Below are 14,718 nucleotides of genomic sequence, written 5' to 3'. Positions count from 1 at the left end.
GATGTCTTTTGTCTTTTATTCCCTCTTTACATCACTCTAAATACAGCTTCTCTCTCCTTACCATAATAAAAACTCTATCACAAAATGCACAGCCATTATTGAGGGGCTCCAGTGAGCAGTGTCAACTGAGCACACAAGAATTAGGAGACTTAGCTAAAATTAAAAATGGCAAGTTTTATTCAAGGGTCTTAGGATTTGCAAATTGGAAATGCTACCAGGTGTTCCAAAGAAAAGAGAAAAGTTGAGTTCTTATAGTAAAACATACATTCTTGAGATGAATCGATCCTACACGTTTAGCCTCTGGATTGGTCCAAGGTGGTAATCTTCCACATGTCCAGTGGTCTGGATAATGAGTGTCAGGTGGTCTGGGCATGTGAACATTCTTTCCCAAGTTGTTCCCATGAACATTCTTTCCTAAATTCTTCAGAGCGTTATCTATAGGGTTATATATGTCTCCAGGCATTGATGCACAACCGAAAAGTCCAAAAGTTGAAGTTCCCAGGCTAGTTAAGACAAGAATAGAATCTTTTCCTCATGCCTCGATGTACTTGATTTTAGTAATTTAGCAGCTTGACGCGAGTGACTCCATTTCATTTCTCCACGCTTTCCTTAGCAGCTTTTGATATGTCACTTGCGGATGCCATCTGACATTCTTAAATTCCCTTTATGGGTTGTTGGCATCAAAGGAGTGACAGCATTACTAGGTTAGCATTGTGAAAGTTCTAAATGCCTGCAGACACTCTCAACGTTGGATTACTAAGTGTGCCAGTGTGACCTCCCTTCTTCCCCCCATGCTGTTGTCCACAGTCCAAAAGCAAGGCCACTTAAGTGACATAAATTCTACACTGCTGATAAGGGAAAGGAAGTTAACCCCTCACTCTACCTTAGATACCAGGAAAATTGTTAAACAAAAAACAACAACAAAAACTCAAGCGAAAAGAAATGCAAAATATAAGAAGTGTAAGGACAATGCAAAAAAAAAAAAAAAGCTTTACATGAGGAAATGTGGCCATAATGGATATTACAGACTTCTGACAAGGAAAGCCAAGGAGAGCCAGCTGACAAAGTTTCTGGCCATTCACTCATTTATTTATTCATTCAATAAATATTTTTGCTGGTTTTAAAATTCCCTGCTCAGTTTTGTGGTGGCTATTAGTTCACACCAACAGGAAATAACCGAACATGTAACTTAGGAGCATCTGGGAAACTTTCCAGTTTTCCCATACTCTTACACAATCCGTTCTATAGTAGAAATAGATCTTGCTCTCAAGCCAGTGAAAGCTTTGCTTTGTAATTCAGATTTCTCCAAACAGAGATGATGGTTGGGTGATTGATTGGCTTAAATGTATGGTAATTTCCTTCTTACCTGTAACTGGGCATGTGTTGTCACCAAAGTAAATTTTGGAAGATTTTCTATTAATATTTAATAAACTTATAATTAGCAACATACTTGAAAGACATCTGATGTAGTTTTTGGCATCGTAAGTGCACAATAAATATTAGTTTAATGTGACTTTTGTTTATTGAATTTAAAACATGTATGTTACAGTAACTGAAATGGAAATAATCCATTCACTTGACTACTTAACATTTCTCTTCAGTGTCTCCTGTCACAACTAATCAGCTTGTTCCCAAAAAATGCCTATCCGGGTGCCCTAAGACTCAATGACACCTGGGAAAACCTTGCTTAAAATATATCAAAGCCTTCACGTGTTATGAAAATTAGGATAAAGAACGACAGTTTTTAAAAAGTGAAGTCGCAGACAGATTAGGTTTTCTGTCATTTACTGAATTAGGAATAGTTATTTAAAAATGACAGGGTACCCTACACTTGTTAGGTTACCTGTCATCAACAGAGCCTCAGGGAGTGGAATACCTAGGTATAAGGTAAAGAGGCCTCCTACCAGGATAAATGTGGAGGAGGGGGCAAATCCTAAATTTATCTATTTGGTTACAGTCTTCGGATATCTTTATTTATTTGTTTGTTTTTAAGTGTTCAGTACTGTAGTTTAAGTGGCTAATTGGTATAATTTAAAATGCATAATTGTTATCAATTCACATAATGTGCACAACTACCAAAGGTCTTCTGACTGGTCCAGCCAGGTATCCTGCATTCTCCTGAGCAGTGTTGATTTATAAATAGGCTCACTCCTTGGTTAAGACGAAATGCACTTAATTGCTTCCCTGGGCATACCAAGTAGCCAGTGGTTACTGTAATAGGAAATCATTTTTACATGAAATGAATCAAAAAGAATACATATATGAGTTGAGCCCTCTGTCAGAGAAATTACATTTACTGTTCATTGGAAGAGAAAACATAGTGTCATGTTATTAATAGGGAAGTTTCATTCTTATGTTTTGGTCTAGATAATCATGCCTGTCATCATTAGGCATTCAGTATTTCATCAATAAATAATGCTGTGGTGATTTATGCATATGCTGACATTGTAAAATATGCAGCATCTTCATTGTGGTTTGTTTGTTACTAATTTTAAATGCATGTGACTATTAAACGTCCATCTATTGGTCTGAGGGTCTGTAGTTTCTAAGGACTCTTACAGTCACTTCCATTGATTTAACTGTGGTCCAGTTCACCAATCTCTGTATTTCCTCTATTAGGATTTCAGCAAAATCAATCAGTCAATTAAATAACTAAATACTAACTAAAAGCTATAGGTTAACAAATGATGACCGAAACGATTTGCATTCCATCATGTGTATTTGGTAAGCTTATAGTCTCATGAAAAGAATAGCTTTCCTTGCGAGACCAAAATGGAATCATTTCGGGATTCATTTTCCACAGTGTGTTAAAGTTACAGGTCCTCTAACCTAACAGTGACTCTATACCCAGGACAGAAATGTCCTGACACCAGCCAGTAGTAGACACTCACTCATCTATTGTAAAGTGACTGGTACACTGACCGCCCTGTGCCCAATCTCTTCTTCACAGTGACAGACTTGAAATTTGAACCTTTTTCAGACACCCGAGCAGACAAAACAACACATACTGAAAAACAGTCTATTTGCAGATGTCAGCCCAGCCGCTGTATCTGTGGGTATGATTTGCTGTGCCATAGCCAACAGATTTTTTTATACCCTTGAAACTTATCTTGTATGTGTTTTTGTTGACACATACAATAAAATGTTTCCTTTTTCCCCAGTGAATGAATTGTGATAATTGGTAAAAGTGTCTTTCATAGTCAAGAGATTTTAACAGTGTACTGAGAGCTAGCCATTGCATAGCTACACTTTTGTTAACCAATTTGCCTGGGACACTAGTAGATAGCCTTTATGGGGGGAAGTGTTGTGTTTGTTTCTACTGTTTTCTTACACCAGGAAAGAAGAATCATGGAGTAACTTAACATGTTCAAATTTAGTTAGTAAGAAAAAAAAATTAAATAGAACCCAGCTATATCTCCTCTAAATTTTTTTTCTTGCTTTTCACTTGGGCAGAGGAGCATATGTTCTCCTTGCAGCATTTGCCCACCATGACAGGTAAGGATTTCAGGTGGCCTTCTCTGTGCTTGCTGTCCTCTGTGTTGTTCCCTTTGTGTCCAGGGCTTGTGTTTAATTCGATTATGAGGAAAAAGAAAAGCAAGAGACGTCTTTACTTGGATATCTCTCAGGTATCTCAGGCTCGACATAGCCTGTCTGAATCATGGCCGCCTCCTAAAAATTTTGCACTTCCTCTACTGTCCCTTCCTCGACTGTCCCTGTTAATGAACAGTTTTGTGGCCTGCTCTGTTGCTCACGTGAGAAACTTTGACACCTCCCTCTTTGTCACCTCTCACATCCAGTGAGTTGTCCTGTCTAATACTGCTTCTACTCTTAAAGCCTGCCCACTGCTCCATCCCAGCTCAATCCCCAGTCATCCCTTCCCTGGGCTAATGTGGTAACCTCCTCACTGCTCTGTACCAGTCACTCAATCCTTCCCACCCTGCCGTCAGAGGGGGCTTGCAAAAAAGTGAATGTGATCAAGACTTCAAACTCTGCCCTTGTGATAAAGCTCCACAACCCTGTAAGGTCCTTTGCAGCTTCTAGCCTCCCCCCTCATCCCCTTTGTGTCCTTCTCTCCTTGCTGCCTCTGCTGTAGTGCAGTCACATTGTTTTGCCCTGGATTCCTCAAATACTTGTTCCCTCCCTCCACCAGTGCAGTGCACATTCGGGCGACTCTTCCTGGAGCCCCTGTTGAGTGTCTGTCCTTCTCATTACCCTGCATTAGGGTGGAGAACGCTCTGCCTGTTCTTGCCTCTACCCAGGGCTCCCAGCACAGGGCTTGGAACGTGGGCCCTAATAACTATGGCTTGAATGAATGAACAAATGAATGCAAATAAAATGAAAGCCCGCCATAAGAACATTTAAAGTTAATATTGCTCTACAAGGCATGCCATACTAACCCATAGAAATGTGTTTGGAAAAAGCGATCCCTATCTTAACATGTATTTGTCAAAAACAATTTTTTCTCTCGTTGCAAAAAAACGAACAAAGAAAAAAGGTAAAATAAAGTCAGCCAGGCATCTCCTGACCACACTCTCTGGTTAAGTACCTTTCGTGCCGCTCATGCAAGGAGATGTTACTCTGGAGAAGAAAACCAAAAGATGATGAACTCAGGAAGTCAAAACCACTGCCAGTGGCCCTAACTGGTGTCTTATGTCCTGAAAAGCCTAAACATTTTTAGGGAGAGATCTTTGGCTTTAGAGGAGCCTTCGGATCTACTAGAAGAATGCTTTCCGGACATGATGCCAAGCTGGCTCATGATTCATTACGCTAACAAAAGCGACCCTTGCCGTGAGGACAAACACAGCAGATCATCCATGCAACGCACTGGACAGTGGGACCTGAGTGGAGCAAACACGCTTCCTGCCATTCAGACAGCTTGCAGTATTGCTCATGATACAAGTAGGACTTCACATTATTGCACTCTTACCACGTACCAACAGTGTGCCAAGTATTCCAGTGAGTGGAGTGTCTCGTTTCTTACAATAATCCTGTGAGGTAGATACTAGCTTTGTCCTACTTTTCAGATGAAGAAAGTGGGGCACAGAGAGGTTAACTAACTCACCCAGAATCATAGAGCTAGATAGTGCTAAACTGCAGTCAGGTTACAGGGCGCACTTTCCTCTGCTGTGAAGGGCCCAGGGATACGCGTACGCTACACTGATGGCCTCTGATGGTGCTTCTCAAGCGTTCTCTTCCAAGGCTTCAGTGTGTTAATAAAAGTCAAAATACAGCATCTTCCGGATGCTCTGAAGGCAGTGTAAGCCAGGAACACCTAGCGCTACCTATATGGAGATCATATCACAACATAAACAGTTCAGATAGCAAGTAACGTAATTTTTAGGGTGTCATCTTTGAACCCTCCCACTTCTAAAGCTGGGTTACGTATCCTTTCTGTAAGCTTCCATCACATCCTTTCTATCTTTGTTATTGCCTTAATTGTTTTCTGAAACAGTGTGATGGTGTGTGTGTGTGTGTGTGTGTGTGTGTGAGAGAGAGAGAGAGAGAGAGAGAGAGAGAGAGAGAGAGAGAGAGGAGAAAGAACGGGAGTAAGAGAGGAATGATAAGTGAAAATATGTAAATTTTAAGCCCTCTATCATAAAATATGTGAAATTGAAGCTACATGACATTGTCTGTTTATGTAAACCCTTGAGTACAATAATACCACGCCTGTTCTCCTCTGTAACTCAGGCTCTTGGCACAGTGCCTGGCACATGGCACTTATTATTTACTCAGATGTTTATGAATACACACAGTCAGTAACTAGCAGAGCTAGGATTCAAACCCAGGGCTCCAGGCTGTGTGACTCTAAATGAAACTCATAATCTTTCTAATACATAGTCCCTGCCCATCTCAGGAATGTACAGCCTAACGAAAGGGATAACACAACTTGACTCCGTCACAGGGAGACCGTGATTTTGCCAGAAGCAGCAGAAACAAGATGCCTTCACCCTTGGGAGAGATTCTCATCTCAGAACTGGGGAAGGTGAACTGAATCTTATTGAAAGCTAGCAGTGAGCTAATGACCATTGCAAAAGTTTGGTACATCAGTACAAAAAGGGGTCAAAGTTTTGTGTACTTTGAAAATAAAACTGCAGTATAGGTTGTCCTTCCAAAATGGGCCAGCATTGTTGGTTAAAAAATCCACACCCAGGAAACAGAAACTCTCATACATTGTAGGTGGATGTATAAGTTTCCGTAACCTCTTTGGAGAATAATTTCGCAACAATTCATAAGTTTAAATTGCACATATCCTTTGAACCAGCAACTTTAATTCTAGAAATGCGTTTTACAGGTATACATACACATATGCACAAAGAAATATATATACACCATTATGTTTATAGTTGCATTGTTCATCGTAACTAAACATTGGTAACAGCCTAAATGACTGTTTATGTATTATTGTGTGTTCACCCATGAAATTAAATACTATGCAGGCATTAAAAATGAAGCTATACTTCCATGAAACTATCCCGATACAGATTTTAATTAGAGAAAAAGTCATTCATGTAAAAAACCGTATGTATGCATATGTGTATGTATGCATAAACTATTTCTAGAAGAATACACAGGAAACCAGTAGTAGTGGTAACTGATGAGGGAAACTGTAGAAAGATGAGAAAAACAGTTGTCACTATTCATTTATATCTTTTGAATCTCTACTAAGAGTCTGTGTTGCCTATTGGAAATTAATAAAAATTTAAACCAACTATATAAACAAGCTTGGAATTTGGATTTTTTTTATTAGCAACTTTTAATTTTGATATAATCTCAAATGTACAGAAAAATTGCAAGAATATTCTGTGACAAAAAACTTCCTTGGAGCGTGCCTTCCATTTCGTTACGTGTCTTTGATTTCTTATAATCTGGAGTATTACTCTGCCTGTCCCTGTTTTCTCGCCTGTGAAATTTTCCAGTTATTTTGTAGAATGTCCTTCAATTTCGGTTTGCCTTACGTTTTCTCCTGATTAGGTTTAGGTTATATGTTTCTGGCAGACACCACAAAAGCGACTGTTTTGTCCTCCCTGCCTGCGATCAGGAGGCACTGTATTTGTCAGGGTTCTCAGCGCTGGGCTACAGGACGTGGGCGAGGCTCTCCTTCAGGGCACACACAGAAGCTTTCGGGCCACTTTGTGGCACCTGAAGCCGGGAGTGTGAACCCCTAAGCTCATCCTTTACCTTCCTCACCCTGTCCAGCAAATTACTAGCTGCCAGCCCACCTGAAATATTTGTTAGTTTTCCCACAATGTTTTCAAGTGTCATACACACAGTCACCCAGCTTCTTGCTTCTTATGAGAGGTCGATTAGGCGTGTCCAGTGCAGATATTTTGTGTTTCTCTGGTGCCAGATCACACCAAGGACTGTCAGCGCTCTCTGTACTACCGGAAAGAGAGTCATCAGTTGTTGATTTTTAATAAATGTTTCAGAATGCCTGTAGAGAAGACTGTTGCCCTCCAAAGGCATTTTTATAGTTTCTCCATTGCTACTCATTAATTCAAAACCTTTGTAGAACCTCTTTGTTTCATTCAGAAGCCCGAGAACATATCTGGCCCATTCAATAAATATTTGTGACTTATTAAAGAAATTACGTTTTAAAAATCAATTACGGTTCAGCTATATTTTAACTATTTGGGAAGTTCTATAGAAAATATCTGAACAGAACAAATAACATAATACTGATGTTAGACGTAGGGTCTCAAGAATGGCTTCCTAGAGGAGCTGATGCTTCGGCTTTTGAAGGAGTGAGAACCTGCCACGCTGATGGAGGAAGAAGAGACTGGGTGGGGAAAGGGTATTCTAGGCAGAATGAACCCCGTGGACAAACTACGAAGTCAGGGTGCTCTTGGGAACTGTAAATAGCTCATTGATATGAAGGCAAGAGTAATGGGGCGGGGGTGGGGGGGCGGGGGGAAGTGTGTGGGTGGTTAGGAGAGTCCAGTGAAAAGCCGAGGCCAGAACACAAAAGACCTGTGTGCTCTACTGTGGAGCTTGTATATTACTCTTGAGCATTCTTCCTCTGAAGGGAAGGGGTTTGTTGTGATAATCTGCCACCACAGTGCATGCTTTTAATATTATCTTACCGATCGGACTGTATTGTGATTATTTATAAGACTTCCCTGTTCTTTTTTCTTCTTTTCATGCCCAGCGTCAGGCCCAGTGTCTGGCCCAAAGTAGATACTGAACAAATATTTGGAGAATGCATCATAAAAGTTTGTCATAAAAGGTTTGCACACAGAGCTCACAGAAATGCCTTCCTTGGTCTCTTGTAAGAGATGGTATCATCCCATTGGTTGTCTAGGATAATTACAGCAATTCCTCCTGGAGGCAAACGCAGCTGGTAGCTACATTACCTCTTAGGGCTAACTACAAACCCTAAGGCTTTCCAAAGCAAAATGAAACCGTGGTTTGGTGTTAAAATGTAGACGGGCACCATCTAGCGGTGAGTTTATGCCCTAACCAAATCAAAAGTTCCATCTTTGGTAACCAAACTTAAGAGTTTCAAATGAGATAAGATTCTAACGTTCCGTAAATTGCTGAATACTTGCATTTAATACCGTATTTTGTTGAGCCTTGCCCCTGTCTCTAAGTTAAGAGGTATGCATTGGATAATTTAGTACATGTATTTCAGTTGTGTCTTACAAACATGATGCCTAGAAGTTTGGGTAAATAAAACATGCTATTTGAAATACAGTGGAATTTCAGAGAAAGTACATGATTAGACAGACCTGGAATCTTAGAACAACATTCTAATCTCATAGGTTGTTTGCTGTGCCTCTTAGTCACAGAGTTCCAAATTCATGAGGTAATTGTTTTTCTAACGTCCTTCTCCTTTACTTATTTTTTTTTTCTTTTCTGTGTGGACCCTGTTTTTAAAACTAAAGAATCATGTTCCTTTAATTCTTATCCTTGAAGACAGCTGGTGAACATTCATGCAAATTTGCAGGTTAAGCCAGAAAGGCTTGGGTAGTGAACCTCAGCTTTTTATTACTTTTGTGGGTCTTTGAACATAAGTTATATAGACATTTTGCTTGTGGATACTTGCTAGTTGATTGACAACTGAGGCAGGGAATCGGATTATGATCTTTGAATTAATTCCTCGTGTGTAGGGATTGCTCTGATTTAAGTAGCAGTGTTAATAAAATAAAAGCATTTATTAAAAATCTTTCTGCAGAACATAATTGGGAGCATAAAATTAATTGCCTTTTTAAAAGTACTTACACAATGCCAGGGGGAAAGAGAGGTATAATTATCACCATCCTACGGATGAAGAAGCTGAATCACATGGAGGTTAAGTAGCTTTCACAAGGTCTCACTGCTATTAAGTCTGCAACGTGAGCATTCAGAATCAGATGTAAAGGACTCCAGAGTCGGGGCTTTTAGCTACCCTATGACACTTTCTGTAGAGGAAAACTACGGCAGAAAAATGTTAACAACTCTGTTTTTTAAAGATTTTATTGGGGAAGGGGAACAGGACTTTGTTGGGGAACAGTGTGTACTTCCAGGACTTTTTTCCAAGTCAAGCTGTTGTCCTTTCAGTCTTAGTTGTGGAGGGTGCAGCTCAGCTCCAGGTCCAGTTGCCGTTTCTAGTTGTAGGGGGCACAGCCCACCATCCCTTGCGGGAGTCGAACTAGCAACCTTGTGGTTGAGAGGATGTGCTCCAACCAACTGAGCCATCCGGGAGCTCAGTGGCAGCTCAGCTCAAGGTGCTGTGTTTAATCGCAGTTGCAGGGCGCTGCCCACCATCCCTTGCGGAACTCAAGGAGTTGAACCGGCGACCTTGTGGTTGAGAGCCCACTGGCCCATGTGGGGATCGAACCGGCCTTTGGAGTTAGGAGCACGGAGTTCCAACTGCCTGAGCCACCGGGCCAGCCCCAGTTAACAACTCTTATTTAAACATACACTAACTACTTGATAAAAATCTTGGTTTACATTTATTGTTACATGATCAACAGCTGTTTGTTTCCACTCCTAGTTCTAGCCCATAGCCTTCATTCCAGGGTGAAGAAAGTTTCAGATTCGTTTTTGTCATGTGGTCCCAAATGCTCTGTTATTTCCCTTATTTCCCTGCCACACTGGCCCTGCAACAAGAGTACTTAGGGACACAGCTGCTGGACCAGCATTTTGCTCATCTCGACACTCCCTTCATTCAACTCTTGGAAGTGACCTCTATGTCTGCCTTTGTCTCTTGGCAGGTGGAGTGTGTTGGTGGCAACCACTTGTCCGTTTGGGTGTTGACCTAGCTCTGGTTCATATGTTTAGATGTGTGGGTTAATGTATAAATAGTGAATAGATATATGGGTTTTCTAAATTTAAATATTTTTTTGGTAAATATAGACACCATTTTGTGCAGTTGCGGTCGTATCATATATGCGGAGGTTTTTCTTGTTTTTACCCTTTTTTTCTTTGTTTCTATGGCATCCTTCCAACTGCTCACATGACCTTCCTTCTCCTCCTCACCCTACTGTATGTATAAAAGGATACGTAAAACATAACACGTAGTCATCCATATTTTCCCATGCTTATATAACCATTTATAAAATACATCTGTGCACGGTTGTATATACAAATCATGTATGGGGTGACTTTTTAGCCTTTTATGGTAAAACGGTGGAATCATATTATAAATACTTTAAAAAATCCATGTACCTTTCAACCAGCGATCCCATTCCTGAGAATCTATCACACAGAAACGAAAGCACTGATTTGTATGAATATGTGTCATGAGTATTTTCTATGGTATTATTCAAAATAGCAGGAAGGAAGGGGGATAGTTCAATAAGTAATGATATATCTACACCATGGAATTTTGGGCAGTCATTTAAAAAATGAATTTGACTTATGCCAGAAGTGTTTCCTCTACCATCCTCTCTGTTCTGGATTTTACTGTTTTTATTCCTTTACTGACATTTTGGTGGGGTTTCAAGGGGGAAAAGAAATAAATGTATTTGGACCTTTGTTTTTTGTATAATTGAAAATCTGACTAAGTAGATTTCAAGACCTGTTTTAACTACCATTTCTTCTCTTCCTAGAGCTCTGAGGTTTTAACTTTTTTTTTCCATTCCTCTCCTTACCTATCTGTATTTTGGAAATAGGAAATCCCCAGCCTCTAATAAATGAAATTCTTTCTTCTTTCTTGGCTTTAAACCCCTACTGGCCCCTTCGAGCAGCAGCATCTTAGCACCGCCTCAAACACGGTCTCTAAAAGTAAGCTCAGAACCAATGAAATGTCAGATCAGAAATTGTTACTGGGGCCGGCCCGGTGGCTCAGGTGGTTGGAGCTCCGTGCTCCTAACTCCAAAGGCTGCTGGTTCAATTCCCACATGGGCCAGTGGGCTCTCAACCACAAGGTTGCCAGTTCGATAAAAACAAACAAAACAAAACAAAAAATCTGTTAAAAAAAAAAAGAAAAAGAAATTGTTCCTGGGATATTTGCATCTTCTTAGAGATAAGAGACTCATAGGAAAGAAATGGCATTTCTGTATAACCACAGCTATGTCTTCCTTTTCTTCTGCTTCTGCACAGATTTGAAAAGGGGCGCATCTACACTTTCATTGGCGAGGTCGTCGTTTCTGTGAATCCTTACAAGTCGCTGAGCATCTATGGGAGAGACACCATTGAGCAGTACAAAGGACGGGAGCTGTACGAGAGGCCGCCTCATCTTTTTGCCATTGCTGACGCTGCCTACAAGGCTATGAAGAGGCGAGCGAAAGACACTTGTATTGTGATATCAGGTGTGTAGAGGGGGTCCCCTATACTTCCAAGGTCGGAATATATGTATTAGCTATTCAAGGATCCAAACGTTGGATTAGAGCTCTTTTGAAGTTAGAAACTTAAGCAATTTTTAGAAGGAAAAAAGTAACGAACATTAAATCCCCAATTATATCATTTCTGACTGCCTTCTACTCTTGGTTCTTTGATACATATTACATTTGGATGGACTTCTGGTCAATTTTGTAGACTAAGCTGACATGGAAAATTCTTCTTCCCATGTCAAACACATAAACGTACTGGATAAAATATGACAAATTATTTTAAACAATAACGGAATGCAACCAAGAAAATGAAATCCAGAGGTCCCCAAAATGATGAATGAACTGAAAGTCAGATTGGTGAATGGGAGCTAGTGTGGAGGTCACGTACTGGCCTTGGGCTGGAAATAGGCTCTCATAGCTGAGGGGGCCCGACAAGGACGGAGACAGACTCATGTGCCAAAGAAGTGGAGCTGAGCTCTCTGTAGAGAGCTGAGCTCTTCAAGGAATCTTGTGTAATGAAGTGGGGACAGGAAAAATATCTGCCAACTGACCCAGGGTGGCCTCTCCCAAACAGCAGAAATTTCTTTTAATGCTAATACCTCACATTTGCATTAGGAGCTTTATACTTTTAAAAACGCTTTTATGATCTTTATTCCATTCTGGTTATCAAAATAGCTCTGAGTGGCATGGAAAGCAGTTGTGTTTCTGCTTTATAGATGAGAATAGGAAGGGTCTGAAGAGTTAAGTAACTTCATGTTGAAGTTAGAGAATTATGTCCTAGAACTACATTTCATGAAAACAAATTACAAAAGCAGTAGTTCCTGATGGTAGAAGGAAAAACAAAAAAGCACACAATTTTATAAGTGCATAAAATAAAAGCAAAACGTCCCTTCCCCTTGAACACCCTGTTCCTCCCAAAATTCTAGCAGCAACAGCTATAAACAATAGAGTGTTTATCCTTTTATATATTTCTCTGCATGTGCAAAAACATATAGTCACACATGCATATATAATTATTAGAAGTGTATAATTGTATTGTAATTATGTTATAACTGCTATTATGTAATTTGTTTTTCCATTTAACAACATATAATGGACATCTTTTTCTTAGAGACCTATTGAAGCAGTGCATTCTCTAACAATTGTGTAGTAGTCCACTGAGCAGTTGATTTACCCAATCCTCTGCTGATAGGCATATTATTTTCAGATTTTAACTATGACATATAGTCTACAGAAATACTCTTAAGACTTGATGATTATTATTATATTAGTATTTTTATTATTTCCGTAGTATAAATTTCTACAAGTGGCATTTTGGGGTCAGAAGGCATAAACATTTAAAATTTGGAGTAGGTAATTCTAAATTGATCACTTCTTCTCCCCTTAGACCCGTAGTCATTTTCTGTGACGCCATGTGTCGAGCTTGCTACTTGTTTTGTTTTTTCACCAAATTTGCTCTAACTTTCCTTTTCTGAAAGAATTATTTTGTCCTTGTTAAGATGAAAAGAAATTCTGCCATAGAAAATAAGGTTATATTAACATATATTTAGACGTGGCCACTGTTTTAATCACTAGCTTCTTTCTTTTCTGCTAGACTTCAGAGTCACTGCCGCGTATCAAGACTTGAGTCTAAGGAGTTTATTACGTCTTATCTCGATATCTTTTACTAAGTAAATTTTGATTTGTAATCTATTTGTTATGGTACTTCTACAGTAGGTTTTTTTTTTTTCTCACCATTTTCAGATCTGTTAGTACCACTACCATATCAAGACAGGATGAAATAACTCAAAAAAGGCAACCAATGAAACATAAGGGATTCTTAAATAAACAACTGACATCACAGTTTTAAATTACTCTATTAAAAATTAGCTTACTCTTGGTTTAAGTCATAATGTTAAGCCTTGCACAATTTTTCCCCAGGGGAAAGTGGAGCTGGTAAAACCGAAGCCAGCAAGTACATTATGCAATACATTGCAGCCATCACCAATCCCAGTCAGAGAGCAGAGATTGAAAGGTAAGGACACTCTAATAATGGGGGGGAATTCTAATTAGAGTTTTATTTTCTATACAGACTTAATTGACTAGGCGTAAACTCTGATATGTATCAACCATTTATTGATGATTAAATTACTTTGACTCTCTTAATGCATGCAGTCTCAACTTTTATTTATATCGCTCTATTTGTATATTTGTTTTTAGTAGAAAAAAGCTTCCTACTGTGGTAAGCTTTCCCTAAATATAAAACGAAATAAAATTATTGTGAAACAGAGCAAAGTGTCCCCATTCTAGTTTATAACTGCTGCCTTGAGTGTTATCTGTGGTCAGCAAAGATGTTACCATTTACGTTAGTAGGTCTGATGGTTCAAACTCTCACAGGTTCCTTGCTCTTTATATAGCACCAGCATCTTTTTCAAACTGTGTTCTGAGGAACCTTTGGTTCCTCTAGAGTGAAAGGGGCCTCTGGGGAGCAGATGCATGGCTTCCCTTCATATCACAACTAGAACTCCTAATATTAGAAGTTCTAAGTATAACTTATTTTCTAAAAGGGGTTCACCCATACCAGGCCACTCAGACCTCACAGTAAGATGAGTACTAAAGCGTGTGTGCTCTGTCTGGGGCCCAGCGTTTAGCACAGTGTTTGGCAAATATTATTTGCTTAATAAATGTGCAAGGAATGAATGGATAGGTTTTTGAAAGGAAGGAGGGAGGGAGGGAGGGAGAGAGGGAGAGAAGGAAGGAGAGAGAGAGACAGAGACAGAGACAGAGAAAGGAAAGAAAGAAAGAAGGAAAGAAGGAAAAAGGAAAAAAGAAAGAAAGAACGACTTGACTTTCTTATGTGGTGTGGTCTTTTTGAAGAGAAATAAAGGGTTTTCCAGAGTTGCTGCTTTGAAGCTCAGTGTTCATTTACTGAAGTAACACTCCGTACAAACATTTCAGTCTTCAGTTTTATGACTAGAAAGAAAGG

The 14,718-nt window shown here is 39.6% G+C and overlaps 1 protein-coding gene across 2 annotated transcripts in view; it reads left to right on the top strand.

The window, feature by feature from the left end:
* Positions 1–14,718, top strand: part of MYO1D (myosin ID) — a 285,823-nt gene that overhangs the window by 67,423 nt on the left and 203,682 nt on the right. For both annotated transcript variants that reach the window (XM_081027840.1, XM_081027841.1), the window contains exons 2-3: positions 11,524–11,732; positions 13,674–13,767. In XM_081027840.1, the coding sequence (XP_080883966.1) occupies positions 11,524–11,732; positions 13,674–13,767 (303 nt within the window). The remainder of the gene's footprint in view (positions 1–11,523; positions 11,733–13,673; positions 13,768–14,718) is intronic.

Source organism: Rhinolophus hipposideros (assembly GCF_964194185.1).
Source record: "Rhinolophus hipposideros genome assembly, chromosome: 20".
Taxonomy (NCBI): domain Eukaryota; kingdom Metazoa; phylum Chordata; class Mammalia; order Chiroptera; family Rhinolophidae; genus Rhinolophus; species Rhinolophus hipposideros.
Note: the sequence above shows the minus strand (reverse complement) of the source record. Positions and strands in the feature narration are given on the sequence as shown.